Source organism: Phyllostomus discolor, chromosome 5 (assembly GCF_004126475.2).
Source record: "Phyllostomus discolor isolate MPI-MPIP mPhyDis1 chromosome 5, mPhyDis1.pri.v3, whole genome shotgun sequence".
Taxonomy (NCBI): domain Eukaryota; kingdom Metazoa; phylum Chordata; class Mammalia; order Chiroptera; family Phyllostomidae; genus Phyllostomus; species Phyllostomus discolor.
The window spans coordinates 175,072,178-175,089,151 of record NC_040907.2 but is presented as its reverse complement, the minus strand read 5'-3'; the positions used below and the strand labels follow the sequence as shown (position 1 = coordinate 175,089,151).

The following is a 16,974-nucleotide window of genomic DNA, read 5'->3' as shown; positions in this document are numbered from 1 at the left end:
ACTGGTGATGTGTAAGGCACGCCGGGTGTGTTCAAACACTGGCCGCCCACTGGGAGTTCCAGGCAGTGAAGCGGGAACCCAAGAGCAGAAGAACTTCTGCTAATGTGCCTCAGAGGTGAGTCTACAGATACGTTACAGAATGGCTGGGTACAAAAGTTTGCTAAATAGAGGTCAGTATTTTAAAAAATCTAATTGATGTGCCTGTATCAGGGTGCAAGACCTAAAGTAACCATGCTGAGGTGTCTACAGCTTATTGCAAGAAAACGGCCAAGTATCACAGTAGCTTTCAAGTAAGGGCATGCCTCTCGGCCAGACGCTGCTCATAGCAACTGCTCGGGACGCTGGGCACAGGTGCAGCTTTCCTCTGCGTGGCTCACAGCCGCACTTCCTCGTGTCGGGAACCACCTGTGCACCCGTGCACAGGACACCTCAGACCTGGGGAGCCATGTTCTTGCTGCGGAACAGCCTGCCTGTGCCCTCACCAGGACGAGCTGAGGGCCGGGGCAGTCCTGCATTTCTTCTCTCGGTGAACAGCAGTAAGACGGTGTGAGCGACGCCCGAGCTCAGCGCACACTAGTGTTGCACTTTTCGAGTCTGGGTCAGAGGTCTGTACGGGGCAGCTGCACTTCCTGCTCCAGCAAAACAACGCAGCCACTTGCAGGCATGCCGGGCTTAGGCAGCAAGTGGCAAAAGGAAGTTTTAAAAATAGTATTTACAGTAGCATAGAACACCATGCATCTAGGAATTAATGTAATGACAGGTGTACATGAGCCCCCAAAACTGTGCAGTTCCCAGGAACTCGGGCAGCCCCACACAAGTGGAGGTAGGATGTGTTTGTGAGCTGGGAGCTGATGGTAACGGTGCCATTTCTGCCCATAGTAACACGTGAGTCCTTTGCAAGTTCAATAAACATGTTTTAGGTCTGTGTAAGTACAGATGAATGTAAAATGGGTGTGTAAGTGCAAGAAATGCAAAAAACCCAACATTCAAAGGACACCAGCAACACAGCCCCCAGCCGCATGTTGGCTGCGTGAGGGCGAGCTGTGCCCTGAGTCTCGCCCCACTTCATGTGAGGGGTGTTGAAACGGGGCTTGGGGCTTCGGGCTTCGGGGTGGATGTGCAGCAGGTTCAGACTCGAGCTGTTGGGATCAGGTCAATGTGTTTTGCATGTGAGCACATGGATCCTGGGGGCTGGGGGCATGTTGAAACCCTAATCCCAACATGACTGCAGTAAGAGGTGGGGCCACTGGGAGGTCCTTAGTCCTGAGGGTGGAGCCCCCCTTAATGGGATTGCTGCCCTTGTACGAAGAGGCCAGAGAGCTAGCCAGCCCTGTGAACATACAGGAGTCGGCCGTCTGCCAACAGAGGCGGGCTGGCACCACAGCCCAGCAGGAGTCCGCCTGGACCCTTCAGGCAAATGCCCCTGCCTGGGCTGGTTGCACATTTATGCTCAAAGGGCCCCCACTCCCTCCCAACTGTTCCCACCCCTTGGAGCAGCACTTCAGAATTTCCCTAAGGCATTCTCTCACATTAAAATCGCCAAAGCAAGTGAAACGGCATTTTCTGGTCTCTGTCTGCGGCAGGAAGAGTTTATTCTGCGTGGTGTGATGAGACTGGCAGGCTCCTTCCAGAGCAGGAGTGGCAGGGGCAGGGCTTCTGCAGTTGACTAGTTCGCCAGTTTGTCCAACTCAGGTTTGGGTCACACCCCGTGGTGGATAAAATGCGGAACAGTGGGCCCAATGGCATCCTTATTCTAATCCAGGAACTTTCGAATGCGGTACCTTACTCGGCAAGGGGGCCTCAGAATGTGTGATGAAGATCCTGAGATGGGGGGGCTGCCCTGGGTGGCCTGGGAGGACCCCCATGAGAGGGAGGCAGGATGGCCGGCCGGAGAAAGGCCGGGAGATGCTGCAGCTGCTGGCTTTGGACGTGCCCCGCTCTGTTGAGGCTGGGGTATGTGCCGCACGGGGAGGCCTGGCCTCCCTCCCCACCCTGCCCACCCAGCGGTCAGCAGAGAGCGGCTTCCCTCATGCCTGTGCACCGTCTCCAGAGCACCTGTGCCTCACACTTGCGAGCGGGGAAGGACACAGAGCGTGTAATGGGGCGGGACGCTGACAAACCCATTGACGATGGGGCTGAGGTCAATGTCCTCGGGCGCAACAAGAGACTTCAAGCTGAAGTGCTGCAAAATGGCGGTGAAGAAGAGAAACAACTCCATGCGAGCCAGGCCTTCTCCGACACACACCCGCTTTCCTGCAGTGGTGATGCACACAAGAGACACTAAGGCGAGAGCCAGGTCGGGGGGCTGGGGAGAGCTGCCACCCTCAGCAGGGGGGACCCCTTCTGCCCATGGGAAGGGAGCACAGCCTGGATTCAGGGTGAGAGCATCAGTGACCCATATTCAGGGACCAGCCTCACACCTCAGCCACCAGGACACAGCTGCATGACCCCTGGTAGGTTGGAGAGTAGTCTCCACCCGCCCCGTGGTCACCCCTGTGCCCTACGGGAAAGAAGCCAGCACTGTGGCGTGGGTGCTGAAGCACCAAGTTGGTCCTGGACCTTCCGTCACAGTGACGTGTAAGGAGGGGCCCTGGGAACGGGACCGAGGCTCCTGGGCTGACAGCCCAGGAAAGACCGGATGGGCCCGTGACGAGTCCAGGGAACCACCTGTTGTATTCTGTTTGGTGGCCCTGCAGAGAGGGAGGTACTACAGCTCTGAGAGATTTTTTTTACCAAGTCCTAGCAAGTAAAGAGTTACAGCTCTGAATGAAGTGAAATATCTATGTATGGAAAGATAATTCATCCCAACGCCTCACTCCCAGGACTTCTGGTGAAAAGATGTCACTGCCTGCTCTGAACAGAGAGGAGCACAGGGGGGTCACACTGCAGGTACAAGTAGGGGGCACGGTGCAGGCCTGGGGTGGCGGCAGATTACACGTGGAGTGGAGGGCAGGAATCCCAGACAACTCCCTGGGTAGGGTGCTGCATCTGAACCCTTCTTACCTGTGGAAAAGGCCTTGAAATAGTCACTGTACTTGAACTTCCCATTTTCATCCAAAAAGTGCTCTGGCTTAAACTTCTCTGGATCAGGGAATTCTTGGCTGTCAAACAAGAGGGAGTCCAGTGTTGGAACGACAACTGTACCCTGGAAGAATAAAGGCCGTCTCAGTCACGTTCGCAAAACAAGGGCTCTGATCTGCAGGCCCTCAGTGAAGAAGGGCGTTTTGAGTTTTACCTTACACAAAAGAGTGTGTTTCAGTTGAGGAAGTTGTTTGCTTACGGGCCAGACAGAAAGCAGCCAGGGGTCAGGTCTAAAGGGTTAGTGGGAGCTCTAAGCTTTTTAGAGGAGTGAAGGGCCGAGTGTTACTTGTATTGCCTGCTTTCTGGTGTTAGAGTACACCGCCAACCCCGGGGGCTACTGGAGGGACCCCTTTCCCACACTTCCCCGTTCCTGTGGTCACGAGGTCCGTGTGGGGACTTCTGGGGGAACAGCGCTCTGGGGCGTGGGGGTGTGGCCCAGCCACATCTGCCAGAGGGAGGCGTCCTTGGGCCTCCGTCCTGCCCCTGGGCAGGACAGCAGCTGAGCTGCTGGGACAGCACTTGGGCTGTGGAGCCCAGCTCACACCTGACCTTGGGGATGACGTATCCTCTGAACACTGTGTCCCGGGTTGCCTCATGGAACAGGCTGGAGGGCAGGAGGTTGATGAAGCGCTGGATCTCATGCACCACAGCATCCATGTAGGGCATCTCCAGCCTGTCCTTGACGGCGGGGACTCGGCTTGGCCCAATCACCCTGTCGATTTCCTTATGAAGTTTCTCTGCAACATAGGGATGGGCAGGTGTGAAGGACCGGCTCTGGGCTGGCCGCGCTCCCAGACAGCCCGCCGTCCACTCAGTAGGTGCTGACGGCGCACTCCCAGCAGCCTCGTGCTGTCGGGTGCCTAAGTCTCCCCCACGCCAGTCAGTCAGAGCTGAGCTCGCCAGGGGATAGTCTGCAGCACCTTTCGGCATCCATCCGTTTTTAATTGTTCACTGAGGTGACATTGGTTTATATGCTTCAGGTGTGCAGCCTTAGAATTCCGCACCTGCACGTGTGACATCATGGGCACCACCGAGTCTGCCACCACCCACCGCTCTCCAGTCCCCCCCCCAACCGCTGCTCCCTCCGTCCCCCCTCTGGTAACCACCGATCTGTTGTCTGTGTCTCTGAGATCCCTCTGGTTTGGTTTGGTTTTTTAAATTTCACATATGGGTGAAATCATAGGGTATTTGTCCTTTTCTGTTGGACTTATTTCTCTCAGTATGGTAACCTCAAGGTCCACCCATGCTGTCACACATGGCAAGGTCGCATTTTTATTGATACATATATATATATATTTGCTACGAATAACATCTTCATCCATCTGTCGACACACACTTGGGTTGTTTCAATATCTTGGCTGTTGTAAATAATGCTGCTGTGAATGTGGAGGTGCACATATTTTTAAAATTACCATATTTTTGGACTATAAGATGCACCCCTCCCCAATTTAGGAGGAATAATAGTTGTTAATGCTGCTATTGAGTTCTGTTTACATTTAAATTGGTGAAATACTATGTTATTTATGTTATTAAATATTTTACCACATTTTTTGCTTCAAAATTTTTTTTCCTATTTTCCTCCTCTAAAACCTAGGTGCATCTTATGGTCAGAAAAGTACAGTAGCGGCTTTACAGTGTTTGGATAAATATTCAAAAGTTAAATAGCTAGATCGTGCAGTTATTCTACTTTTACTTTTTTACGGAACCTCCACACTGCTTTCCACAGTGGCTGCGACAACCTGCACTCCCGACAACAGTGAGAGAGAGTCCCCTTTTCTCCACGTCCGCCCCAGCACTTCCATATGTCTCGTCTTTTTGATAATGCCACCCTAACAGGTGTGAGGGGGTGCCTCACTGTGTTGCTGACCTGAATTTCCCTGACGATCAGCGATGTGGAACGTCATTTCATGTGCCGGTCACCACTTGTAAGTTTCTTTGGAAAAATGTCTATTCAGGTCCTCTGTCCATTTTTAGGTCGGGATGTTCAGTTGTTGTTGAGTCGTAATGAGTTCTTTATATATTTTGGATATTCGCTCCTTATCACATACATGATTCGAAAATGCCTTTCCCGCTCCGTGAGTTGCCTTTCATTGTGTTGGTAGTTTCCTGTGCACGAGCTTCTTAGTGTGACGTGGTCCTGTTTGTTTATTTTTTGTTTTCTTTCCCTCGTTATTGGAGTCAAATCCATCAAAACTTCACTGAGAGTGATGCCAAGGAGCTTAGCACATAGTTTCTATATTTTGTGGCTTCAGGTCTTACATCCCTGTCTTCAATCCACTCAGTTAATTTCCGTGTATGGCACAGCACTGTGGCCTAGTTTCATTGTTCCGCATGTGGCTGTCCAGTTTTCCTAACACTGTCATATGTATACATGTCTTGCCCTTTCCCTCCTCTCCTTCGACAGTTTGTTGCCACAAACTATCCCTTTTTATGTTGTGAGCTTCTTACCCAATTAAAACAGTTATAGTTATTTTTAATGCTTTTCCCTTTAACTTTTATGCTGTATTCTGAAACAGCTTTGCAATTTTCTGATTCTGTCCATCTACCCATCTCCTTACTCACCGTTTTGTGTGGTTTTGCCTTTTCATTTCAGGTAGAAGAGCTCCTTCCAACCTTTTCTGCAGAGCAGGTCCAGCGGCGGAACCCTCCCTCCGCCATCTGTCTGGGGAGCTCCTGGTCTCTCCTTCGCGTCGGAAGAATGACTTTGCGGAGGGATAGAATCTTCCTGGCTGGCAGTTTGTATGTTGCAAGACTTTTTAATCTGTCACCACTCTCTCTCCTGCTTTGCAGAGTTCTGCTGAGAGATCTGCCAGCAGCCTAACAGGGTCAGCCTTTGTGGGCTGCTGTCTTTCCCCCCACCTGCCCTTGAAGTCTTTCTGTATCACCGACTTCCGACGGCTTTAAAGCAACATGTTGGAGAAGGCTTTCCCGCACTGAGGTGATTGACTGCTCGCTGTGCCAGCCCTCCCCCAGCTTTGGGGAGTTCTCGGGCGTTATTTCTCTAAATAAGTCTTCTGTCCCCTTTCACTCTGCCCTCATTCTGGGATGCCCACCCTTCTGTGTTGCCTCTTATTTTAAAGGAGTCAAATAGTTCTCCCAGAGCTTCTTCATTTTTAAAAGCCTCAGGTCTCTCTCCTCTCCCACGTGACTCATTGCTGGATTCTGTCTCCCTCCCACGAGCTCTGCCCCGTTTCGGGTGCTCTCGGCTGCACCCAAGTCTCATGCACGGAGTTCCTCAGCCCCAGATTTCCTGTCTGGTTCTTTCTCAGAGTTTCAGCCTCTTTGGTAAAATGTTGCTTCTGTTCATTAACTTCACTCCTGAGTGCGCTGAGCAGTCTTTCTGAGTTTCCTCATTGAGCTATTTTGCATTTGCTCTCCACTAGCTCGCACCCTTCTGGGGCTTTCGGTTTGCGTTCTGGCGAACCGTCCACCCCGCTGGCATGATTCTTCGTGGTGTTCGATGAGTTCTTCCTCTGCCGCCGTGTTCTCAGTAGCAAACACTGTTCGTGGTTAGGAACGGCCCCTACTTTCGGAGAGTTCGGAAGGTTGGTAACTGGAGGTCATTCTCTTGTCTTCCAGTAGAGGGCAGGACAGCCCACATTTTTGGCTTCTCTTACCTGAGAGCCTGGGTTCTAGTTCGGAGCCAGCCCTCTGCACCCTCCACTGCCTCAGCCGGAGGTGCAGCCCGGGCCCTTGCTGACCCCTAATGCCTCTGAGGTTGCCGGTGCCTTGCTGCTGCCAGGGTCACAGGCACCTCTGTGGCACCCAGGGTGGTCGGGTTTGACGGCGCCCCCGCAGCCACAGAAGAGGGGGCTGAAGTCATGGGCACCATCGCGGCAGGGGGACCGGGCTGCAGACCCTATTACCACGGCCACCCGGCTCCCTGTGGCCTCCAGTGTCTCCGCTGCCCGGGACCAACCCAGGCCTTGACCTCATGGCAGAAGCAGAAGACGTCAGCAGGGTCTCACGAATTTCCATGAGGAGAGAAACCTCCAGGTGCACGATGACCTTGGGCTGCTCTGCTGCGTGCCTGTAAGGAGCGTGCGGGCGAACGGCAGGGTGGAAACAGACACGCGTGTCCACTGCTGGAAGAGCCTCTGGGAACAGGGGTCTGGAGGTCCCCATCTTGCTGGCAGGGGCGATGGCAACCTTTGGCAAGTTGCTTGTCCTCTCTGGGTTCCTGGTTTCCCTGGGCCTTTACAATATGTTGAGTGAACTGCAAAGTTACGTACAGTTTGGTAGCTGGGTAAAAACTGAAGTCACATACAACAGGACGGATTGAAGGCTGACCCTTGAGAGAGTGAGATGGACCGGAGGCAGGAAGAGGGGCTGCACTGGCTCCGGACTCACTTTCTGTTCAAGAGCCCTGAAGCGGACTGCAGAGTGTGCGCACGTGTGAGATGTGGCAGTGGGTGTATGGGTGTCTCTCACTTACTTTCTTTTTCTTTATATTAGAAATTTCTCATAATTAACAACGTAAAACACTTTAGAGCCTATGGTCCCCGAGGCAGCGAGGTCAGAAGTCCCCGAGGGCCACCACAGGCCTGGGCAGGGCCCCGCCCCACGGCCCTCACCCCCCCCCTTCCCACTGGAAAGGAAGAGCACCGCCGTGGTGCCGCGGTGCCGGGGTGCCGGCGGAGCAGCCCTGGCCCGGGACGGCCATGCATCCGCGCACCTGGGGAAGCTAATTCTCACCCTGTAACAGCTGCCCTCAGGCGGTGTCAGACAGTGTCTTAAAGGGCTTGGGCCCATGCCTGGCAAACGGCAGGAGTCCCACTACTACCAGCAGTGGCGAGTGCGGCTGCGGGTGGTGGGCAGCTCCTTGGAACGAAGCCACCCCGGCGGCCTGGAAGGCAGCCGGCCACTCAGGGGCGGCGCGGAGATCATCGTCAGCACCACAAACGGGCGCCGCCCCAGCGCAGAACGCGGGCCGCACCTCGGTGCTCTGCGGTGCTCCACGCTGGTGCGGTGCTCCACGCTGGTGCGGGGCTTCCCTCCGCTGAGTTCGGGGGTGTCAGTGAGGTGTGGGGGGGCTGCTGGCCAGGGGTGCCGGGCAGCTGTCGGGTACAAAGACACTCCCCCCACCCCCCGAGAATTTGTCCAGTGACCCCACGTCAGTCCTGCAAGGGCTGACAAGCAGTGCCACTTACAGGAGAAAGCCGACACCTAAATGCTGTAGGCTGGCCGTCCAGCTGAGACGGCCACATAGCCCCGGGCCCCTTGCCCGTGACTGGACGTACCTTCGACCTCCGGGTGCTTCAGGAGAATCAGGAGCCCGTATCTCAGGGTCATGCTGGTGGTCTCCGTCCCCGCGAAGAACAGGTCGGCCACAGCCGCAGCGATGTTGTCCAAGCTGTGCCCGGGCTCTTCACTGTACTGTCGCTGTGGGTGTCACAGACAGATGGGGACTCAGTGAGGTGACGTCTTCGGGCAAACGAGAAGGAGACCCTGGCGTCCGTCCCTCCGCCACAGAGCAGCCCTGGCCCCGCCAGCCCCACAGGGAGGACGGGCAGGTGTGCACGAGGCTGTCCTGTGGTGGCACAGCTGCCTCCTCCGAACGGCCAGGGAGCTGAGCCTCCCGGAAAGGTGAGGGCCTGTGCCTGTGCCAGGTGCGGGGCTTGGGCTGCCTCTAGAGGGCGGAGCCTGCTCCAGGAAGGCGTGGCTCAGCCAGTCCTGCATCGCGACCTCCAGCAGCCTGGGGCTGAGCTGTGGGCCTCTGCACACCACCCAGGGGAGTCACAGGGCAGCTGAGCCTCCGGAAGGGCAGTGAGGGGTCCAGCTGCTGGGGCCGTCACCCTGGGAAGTCACCTGCTGTTCCAATGCCACACGTGACATCAAAGAAAAGAGGTGATGCGTGACCAGCCTGAGCTGGGGGTCCCGAGGGGCTGTCAGGTCGACAGCCCAGCCGACCGTCTCAGAACTGCCGAGCACTCGAGGAACCCCCTTGGCGCCGTGCACAACCCGGGGTCCGCAAGCAGAGGGGGAACGCCGAGGGGCTCTCCCCAGATGAGGCACAGACAGGGGCAGGGCGCACGGCAGGGAGGGAGCTGGTGTGAGGGGCCCAGCGCGTGTTCCACAGCCTCTGTCCGTGTCCCCAGGGCACAGCTGTGCGGCGTTGAAGGGGCCAGGGAAGCCGGCCGTGTGCGAGCGGCGTGCGGTGGCCACACTGAAGCTGGTGTGTTTGTGTGAAACCGGAAGCGTCGGAACGGACCCATGTGGGCAGTCTGGGCACCGTCACAGCAGTGCCGGTGACAATATAAACCAGAGAAACACCCTCCTCCCCACAGCCAACGCAGAGCAGCCGAGCACTCGGCTGCTGGGGCCCGGGGCCGGGCACCTTCTCCATCTCCATGAGCAGGCAGTCGATGAAGTCCCGGGGGCAGCTGGGGTCCAGGGATTCCCGGTGCTCCTGCACTCTGTCCCAGGCGTAGGCTTTCAGCTCAGACACGTTCCTCAGTACTTTTCTGTGGCTCCCGGGCAGGTAGCACAGATAGCTTTCAAAGAAGTTATAAACCTGGAGAGAGGGAGAGCGAGAGAGAGCGTCTTACTACATATGTTTATTTCTCTGGATGCAACATAATTGTGTGTGCTGGACTGACGTGTCTCGGAAGCTAAATCTAGGGCTGCCACTACTGTGTCCTGCTTGATGCTTCGGCCCCCGGGACCGTCTGGGCAGCCCTCTGTCAGGCGGCCTGTCTGTGCGGAACTCGAACCCACGGCCCACGTGTCGCTCGCACGGTCGGGACCGATTTGCCGGAGTGAAACATTAAGTGTCCCGGGCGCAGCAGAGGGCCGCACCGGGCTGGCGTCCCCGGGAGGAGTGTGCAGGCCTGTCTGTCCACACCCTGGGAGCGTCCCTGCCCTGGTCCTAGTGAGCTCAGCAGCTGAAGACGCGAGCGGACTCGGGACAGAGGCGGGGAGGGGCGTCACCTGCGCCCAGGGCGTGCTGACCAGGTACGCGTTCTCGTTGAACATGCGCTGCAGCCTCAGGCTGGTGCCGTCCTCGTAGTCGAAGCGCCGGCCGAAGAGGATGTCAGCGATGACGTTGCAGGGGGCGCGGCCCAGGAGAAAGGTGGGGTCGAAGGGCTGGCCTGGAAAACGGGAGCGGGTGAGCCTCAAGCACTGCTTGGCCCCTCGGCTGCTGTGAAGAGACGCCCTAGAAAACCTGGCAGTTCACGAAAAAGGTAGGGGTGCTGGCACCTACTGGGTCTCTTTACCTCTCAGTGATCTGGATGCAACAGTGACACACGTGTCGCCACTCTTGCTCCCCCTCCCCCGCGTGGGAGGGAGCACCCCGAGTTGGGAAGCCGGCCTCCCTGCGAGCACTTGAGGTCCCGGGCCCAGGCCAGGGTGCCACACGCACCTTGCGTCTTCCTGAGCGCCTCCATCAGGAAGGGGATCTCCCTCTGGATCCGGGCCTCGTTGCCCTGCTTCCCCATCCCATAGTCTCGGAGAATGCTCAGGGAGAACTGCCGGGTGTCCTTCCAGCTCGGGCCGTTGTTGAAAGTAACCCCTAGGGAGCAGGGGCCGCGGAGGAGTTACTGACAATGCCCAGACCTCGACCGCGCGTCAGGGCAGCCGGGGACCCACCGCAGACCCGCGGTTGGAGCGCGGCGCGGGCACAGCTCGTGGGGTCCCTGCCCACCTCGCCCGTGGCTCCCGGCCCCACTGCACTTAAAACTGGTTCCAGGACAGAGAACCATGCCTGTCACCCCTTTCCAGTCTAGGACGGAATCCCCCCAAACCCCCCCGTTTTTGAGTTGTTGCCTTCACATCGCTGACACCTCAACTTGCAAGCCTGCGCCCCACAAAGTGTCCTTCTGAGTGTGGAGGCCACAGGCGCCCTGGCGCACAGACCGGCAGCTTGGGGAGGACCTGCAGCAGCTGCCCTCCCCGTGAGCCCAGGACGAAGGGGCGCAGCCAGCAGGGGCAGAGCCAGGCGCCAAATTGAGCACAAGAAGGAGCCGGGTTGGGGGTCCCAGGGCGGGTCTGCGGGTCTGAGCTTGAGGTTCCCATGGGGCTTTGCGCAGCGAGGAGAGGGTTGGCGGTGTCCGTGCCCAGGAAGCGTGCCAAACTCAGGTTTCCATCGGAGTCGCCAGCCTGGTGACCCAGCAGTTGGGGGGATGAGCAAAGGACGAGAGGGACCAGAGTGTCCCCCAGGAGGTGGGGACCAGAGCTGTGCACCCGAGCCCAGAGATCAGAGACACTGCCAGGGAGGGCTTGGTGGGCCACAGCCGGGGGCAGGCAAGTCATTCAAAATGTCACAGGGACTTCCGGCCAAGAGGGAGGCGTAGGTAGACACGCTGTGCCTCCTCGCACAACCAAAAGAAGGACAACAACAAATTTAAAAACAAAAAGTAACCATAACTGCCAGAAGACCAAACTGTATGGAAGTCTGATAACCAAGGAGTTAAACAACACACATCCATCCAGACCAGCAGGAGGGGCGGGGACGGGCAGCAAGCTGGCGGAGCAGGCAGTCCCACACTGGGCACGCAGATGAGCCGGGGGGAGCACCTGGGGAGCGAGACAGACTGCACAACCCAGGGCCCCAGCTCGGGGAAATGAAGCCTCAAACCTCTGACTGAAAACACCTGTGGGGGTTGAGGCGGCAGCAGGAGAAACTCCCAGCCTCATGGGAAAGCTTGACGGAGAGACCCACAGGGTGCTAGAATATACACAAGCCCACCCACACGAGAATCAGCACCAGAAGGGTCCACTTTGCTTGTGGGCAGCAGGGGAAGTGACTGAAATCCAGCAGAAAGCAGAGCAAGCCACACTGTTCCCTCTCGGGCCCCTCCCCCACAGACCCGGATTGCCCTGCCCTGGTGAACACCTAAGGCTCCGCCCCTCACTGGGCAACAGGTGTGCCAAAAAAAAAAAAAATTACCCACATGAAAGAACAGTTCAAAGCTCCAGATAAAATACAACTAGGTGATGAAGAGAGAGCCAACCTATCAGATGCAGAGTTCAAAACACCGGTAATCAGGATGCTCACAGAATTGGTTGAATATGGTCACAAATTAGATGAAAAAAATGAAGGCTATGCTAAGTGAAATAAAGGAAAATGTACAGGGAACCAATAGTGATGGGAAGAAAACTGGGACTCAAATCAATGGAGTGGACCAGAAGGAAGAAAAGAAACATCCAACCAGAACAGAATGAAGAAACAAGAATTTTAAAAAATGAGGAGAGGCTTAGGAACCTCCAGGACATCTTTAAACATTACAACATCCAAATCATGGGGGTGCCAGAAGAAGGGGAAGAGCAAGAAACTAAAAACTTATTTGAAAAAATAATGAAGGAGAATTTCCCCAATCTGGCAAAGGAAATAGACTTCCAGGAAGTCCAGGAAGCTGAGTCCCAAAGAAGCTGGACCCAAGGAAGCACACACCAAGGCACATCATCATTACATTACCCAAGATTAGAATTACAGAGAGAATCCTAGAAGCAGCAAGAGAAAAGGAGACAGTTACCTACAAAGGAGTTCCCATAAGACTATCAGCTGATTTCTCAAAAGAAACCCTACAGGCAAGAAGGGGCTGGAAAGAAGTATTCCAAGTTATGAAAGGCAAGGACCTACATCCAAGATTGCTCTATCCAGCAAAGCTCTCATTTAGAATGGAAGGGCAGATAAAGTGCTTCTCAGATAAGGTCAAGTTAAAGGAGTTCATCATCACCGAGCCCTTATTGTATAAAATGTTAAAGGGACTCAGCTAAGAAATAGAAGATCAAAAATATGAACAGTAAAACGACAACAAACTCACAGCTATTAACAACATAAAAAAAACTAAGCAAACAACTAGAACAGGAACAGAACCACAGAAATGGAGATCACATGGAGGGTTATCAGTGGGGAAGGGGTGGGAAGAGAAGGGGAAAAGGTACAGGGAATAAGTAGCATAGATGGTGGGTAGAAGACAGACAGGGGGAGGGTAAGACTAGTTCAGGAAATGCAGAAGCCAAAGAACTAGTATGTACGACCCGTGGACACGAACTGAAGGGGGGATGCAGGTGGGAGAGGGTGTGCAGGGCAGAGGGGAATAAAGGGGGGAAATGGGACAACTGTAATAGCATAATCAATAAAATATATTCTTTAAAAATGAACACATCAAGAAATAATAAAGACTTGGCTTAAAATGAATGTGGGTATAGTAATGACTGTTGCTAACGGCATTCTTCACAATAAAACCCACACATCTTCTGGTTTAAAAGCAGTCACAGGAAGAGAGGTGTAGCAAGGGACAGGCAGGCAGGGGACGCAGAGGCGGGGACAGACGCCGAGGCAGAGAAGGAAGAGGGAGGCGCGGGAGGCGGAGGCGGGGAGGCGGACCGAGGGGCCGGCCAGCGCAGAGCCGGGAGCAGCCAGCCCCGGGTGGGGTCCAGTCGGCTGAAACGAGGATGGAAGTGGCTCCCCCGTGAGAGCTTTCCGAAGTCTGCCTGGATGAGGGCGCGGGCCCTTCGCGCGCGCGCGCACACGCAGCCCGTGCTCCCACCACTGTGCGCCGACGAGCGTCCGCGTCGCGGGCACGTCCGCGGCCCGGCTGAAGGCAGGGCTTTGCAGCGCCCCCCTCCGCCCGTCAGGAGGCAGCGAAGCCCCCTTGGGTGCAGCCTGCCTGCACTCCGGGCCGGCGCCGGGGACCAGGGGCGGCGGCAGAGGACTCTGGGACCGCAGGACGCCCTCTGCTGTTCACGACAGTGGCTGAGGTGGCCGGTCGTGCTCCTGCAAACCCAGAGAAGTGCAACAAACCCGCCACGTGCCGCAGAACCCGGGAAGTGGGGAGTGGACGGATCGGGTGAGGGCAGCGGGCCCAGCCGCACACGTGTCCATTTGAAGACTCCACGTGAAATAGATGAACGTTTTCTAGAAACTTGTTACCAAAGTTGATTCAGGAAGAGCAAAGGCTGCCCCGTGTCGTGCGGCAGACGGGACACTGTCCATTTCTGATCTGCTTCGGATCTCACGAGGCCTCACCCGCAGGGAGTGCGTGGGGCACGAGCAGGAAGGTGGAGGTCGGGGCAGCGAGCATTGGGGCGGCAGCTGAGGAAGGGGGCCCCCAGCCGGCAGTGTCCCCCACGGCTCCAGGGCACCCCAGCAGACGGAGAAGGCAGGGTCTGGAAAACACTCAGCTACAGGCCACTCACAGCCCAGGCCCAGCCCTCCTCCGGCTGCAGGCAGTGACCAGCGTGTTTTCTGGAAAAGGGGAACTCGGGGCTGGGGAGACGTGAGGCACACAGGACAGGGAGGTGAGGCTCAGGGGGCCGCCCCGTGGGAGACTCATCCTGAGCCGGGCTGCACTCAGCACCCCCGTCCTGCTCCGGGCACAGCCTCAGGTGGGGCACCCGAGGCCCCCCCCAATGGAGGCCCCGGACCGCAGCTGAGCAAAGCCCCATGGACCCTCAGAGCGTCTGGCAGGTTTCAGGGCTGGTCATGCTGAGCGGACCCCAGAGGCTGGAGCCGCCACGCCCAGGAGCAGCTGAAGCTGTGAGTGGGGACAGCGTGGAGGAGACTGGGGGCCCCGGAGGCCCGAGGTCTGCTGGCCCGTCTGGACCCCCCTTCCATCACCCCGCTCTGTAACAGTCGCTGCCCTGCTGACAGGCTGTGGGTGCGGCGGGCCCTGGTCCTTCGGGGTGAGAGTGTCGCGGAGGCTTTCGTGAAAGTGCGGGCCAGGCGAATGAACACATCAGCCGTGCCCCGCACCGTCTGAGCACCCGCTCCCCTGTCCACCCTCTCCGGGACTCCTGTCGCCGCGGGGCAGCCCCTGTCAGGCCCTGAGAGCCCACCGCCGGCAGCGTGCAGGCTGGGAGGTACCTCTGTGCTTGTGCTCCCGGAACAGGACGTACTCTCCTCGGCCGGCAAAGTCGTTCTTGTGTTGCAGCAGGGCCTCCCTGACCGCCTGGTAGCCATGCAGGACCACGACGGGGCGGGAGCCCAGGTGCACAGTGAACACCGGCCCGAAGCGCTCGGCCAGCTGCGAGACCGGCAAGCGGGGAGCAAGGTCACGGGGGGCTGGGGAACGGGAGGGCCATGCTTCACACTGACCCCCCGAGTCCTTGCTGTTGACCGAGAGGACCCAGAGGGACCCAGGGACTGTCTAAGCGCAGCCTCGCTGGGGGAGACCCTGCAGGGACTTGGTTCCAGTGCACCTGTGCCCCCAGCCATACCCACCTGGCTGTGGCTAATCCCCCCACCCCGTGGGTCTGCTTCTCGTGTCTCTCCCCCGAAGCCACTTCGTCCACCTCTGCCCTGGCACCTGCAGTGTTTGCTGTTTCCAGTCGAGGTCATGGGCCCCGGGCACTGCAGGGAGACCCCCGGGAGCCCACCTCCCATGGCACATGGAGCCCTGTCAGTGCCCCCCCGCCCCGAGCGAAAACCCTCTCCACACCTCCCCTGTGTTCTGTGCAGTTCTCTTATCGACTCCCTGAGTAGATTTATCAACTCAGTTGTTTCTTCTTCTATTGTTTATCCTCACCTGAGGACATTTTTTTTCATTGCTTTTTAAAAAGGAACAGGGGACAGAGAGAGAAGAATTGACTGACTGGCTGGGGCTCAAAGCTGCAACCTGGCATGTGCCCTGACCGGTAATCAAACCCGAGTCACTTTGGCCCACGACACGACGCTCCAACCACATGCACCGCACCGGCCGGGACTCAGCTCGTTTAGCGTTCAGGTTTGTCCGCTCACTCACTGTTCCCGGCAACCGTAGGGGAAGGTACGGGCCCACTGGCCACGCACCTCACTTTTCCCTGTTCTTCGGCATCTACGGAGAACTCCAGGTGGACGCCACGCACCGAGTTGGCCTCACCCAGCCAGCCGCCAGTGAGACAGTGAGCACGCGGCTCAGGCAGGGGCCTCAGTGAGCATGCGCCTCAGGCAGGGACCCCCCTCGGGCCGTCTGCAGCCTACGCCCGTTCCAGGGCCCCAAGGCCAGGCCGCCCCGTTAGCTGGGTGTTTTGAGTATCACTCCTGGACACTGCTGTCCGTTCAGACCATACAGAACAGTTGGTCTGCAGTGTGTTGAAAGCACAAATACTACGTCTAACTCCCCAATTCTCCTTCCCCAAATCAACCGCACTTCCCTCACCTTGGTGAAGGACTTCGGTATATCGCTGAGTTCCAACTGAAAAATATTCCCGAAGAAGGGCAGCGGGAAAGGGCCAGGGGGGCAGCTTCCAGCGGCGGTGCGCCTGCCTGCAGAGGGAGAGGAGCAGCAGGGTGGCCACCCACACCAGCAGGGCAGCCGTGACGCCCAGGACAGCCATGCCGCCTGTGCGTGTGGCGGGGGTGTCTCTGCCCACCCCGGGGAAGGCCAAGCTTTATAGTGCGCCCTGGAGGAGGAGGAGGACCAGCATCCACTGCCGCCGCCCTTCTCCTCTGGCCCCGGACGCTGGTTTATGATTAGCTGCTGTTTGCCGTCCTCCCAGGGCTGCGCCTCTGGCGGCATCTGGGCCTGTCAACACTGCTGACGTCTGCGTGACGTCAGTGCTGACTCGAGGGTCCCCGGACCCATGGAGAAGTTTTATGTAAACTCATCTGAGCCGAACAGAGGCTACACCTGGGAGCAAGATCTCAACAGACTGAGGAAAATACTTGCAAGGATGACAGTGTGCAGCTTCTTTTCAGCATTTGGGTTCAGGTGGAACAGAGGGGGGTTGGGTGAAGGTGGGATGGGGCAAGGCAGGCCTAGGGTCACAGGAGAGTCAGCGAGATGGTGCTCCTCGGAGATGTCTGGGGAGACGATCGCTCGGGCATTTCCAAGGTGTGGTGACAGAATGCACACGAACGGTGGACGGGGCTGCTTAGCAAACATGACCTTTCACCAGAGAAGCTGTAGGCCTGAGGGGTGACTCCCCACACGGCCTGCCCAGCGAGGGGTTGGTGACCGGGCCGCC

General features: G+C 57.2%; 1 protein-coding gene across 1 annotated transcript; it reads right to left on the bottom strand.

Annotated features, from left to right (window-relative positions):
• Nucleotides 1–1,981: 1,981 nt before the first annotated feature.
• Nucleotides 1,982–16,384, bottom strand: LOC114497239 (cytochrome P450 2E1). The gene is given in 10 exon segments (XM_028512888.2): nt 1,982–2,253; nt 3,004–3,145; nt 3,631–3,818; nt 8,322–8,463; nt 9,419–9,595; nt 10,012–10,172; nt 10,445–10,594; nt 14,894–15,053; nt 16,167–16,247; nt 16,249–16,384. Coding segments are annotated over 10 exon segments (1,488 nt in total). The 5' UTR covers nt 16,345–16,384; the 3' UTR covers nt 1,982–2,062.
• Between the last annotated feature and the right edge of the window lie 590 nt (nt 16,385–16,974).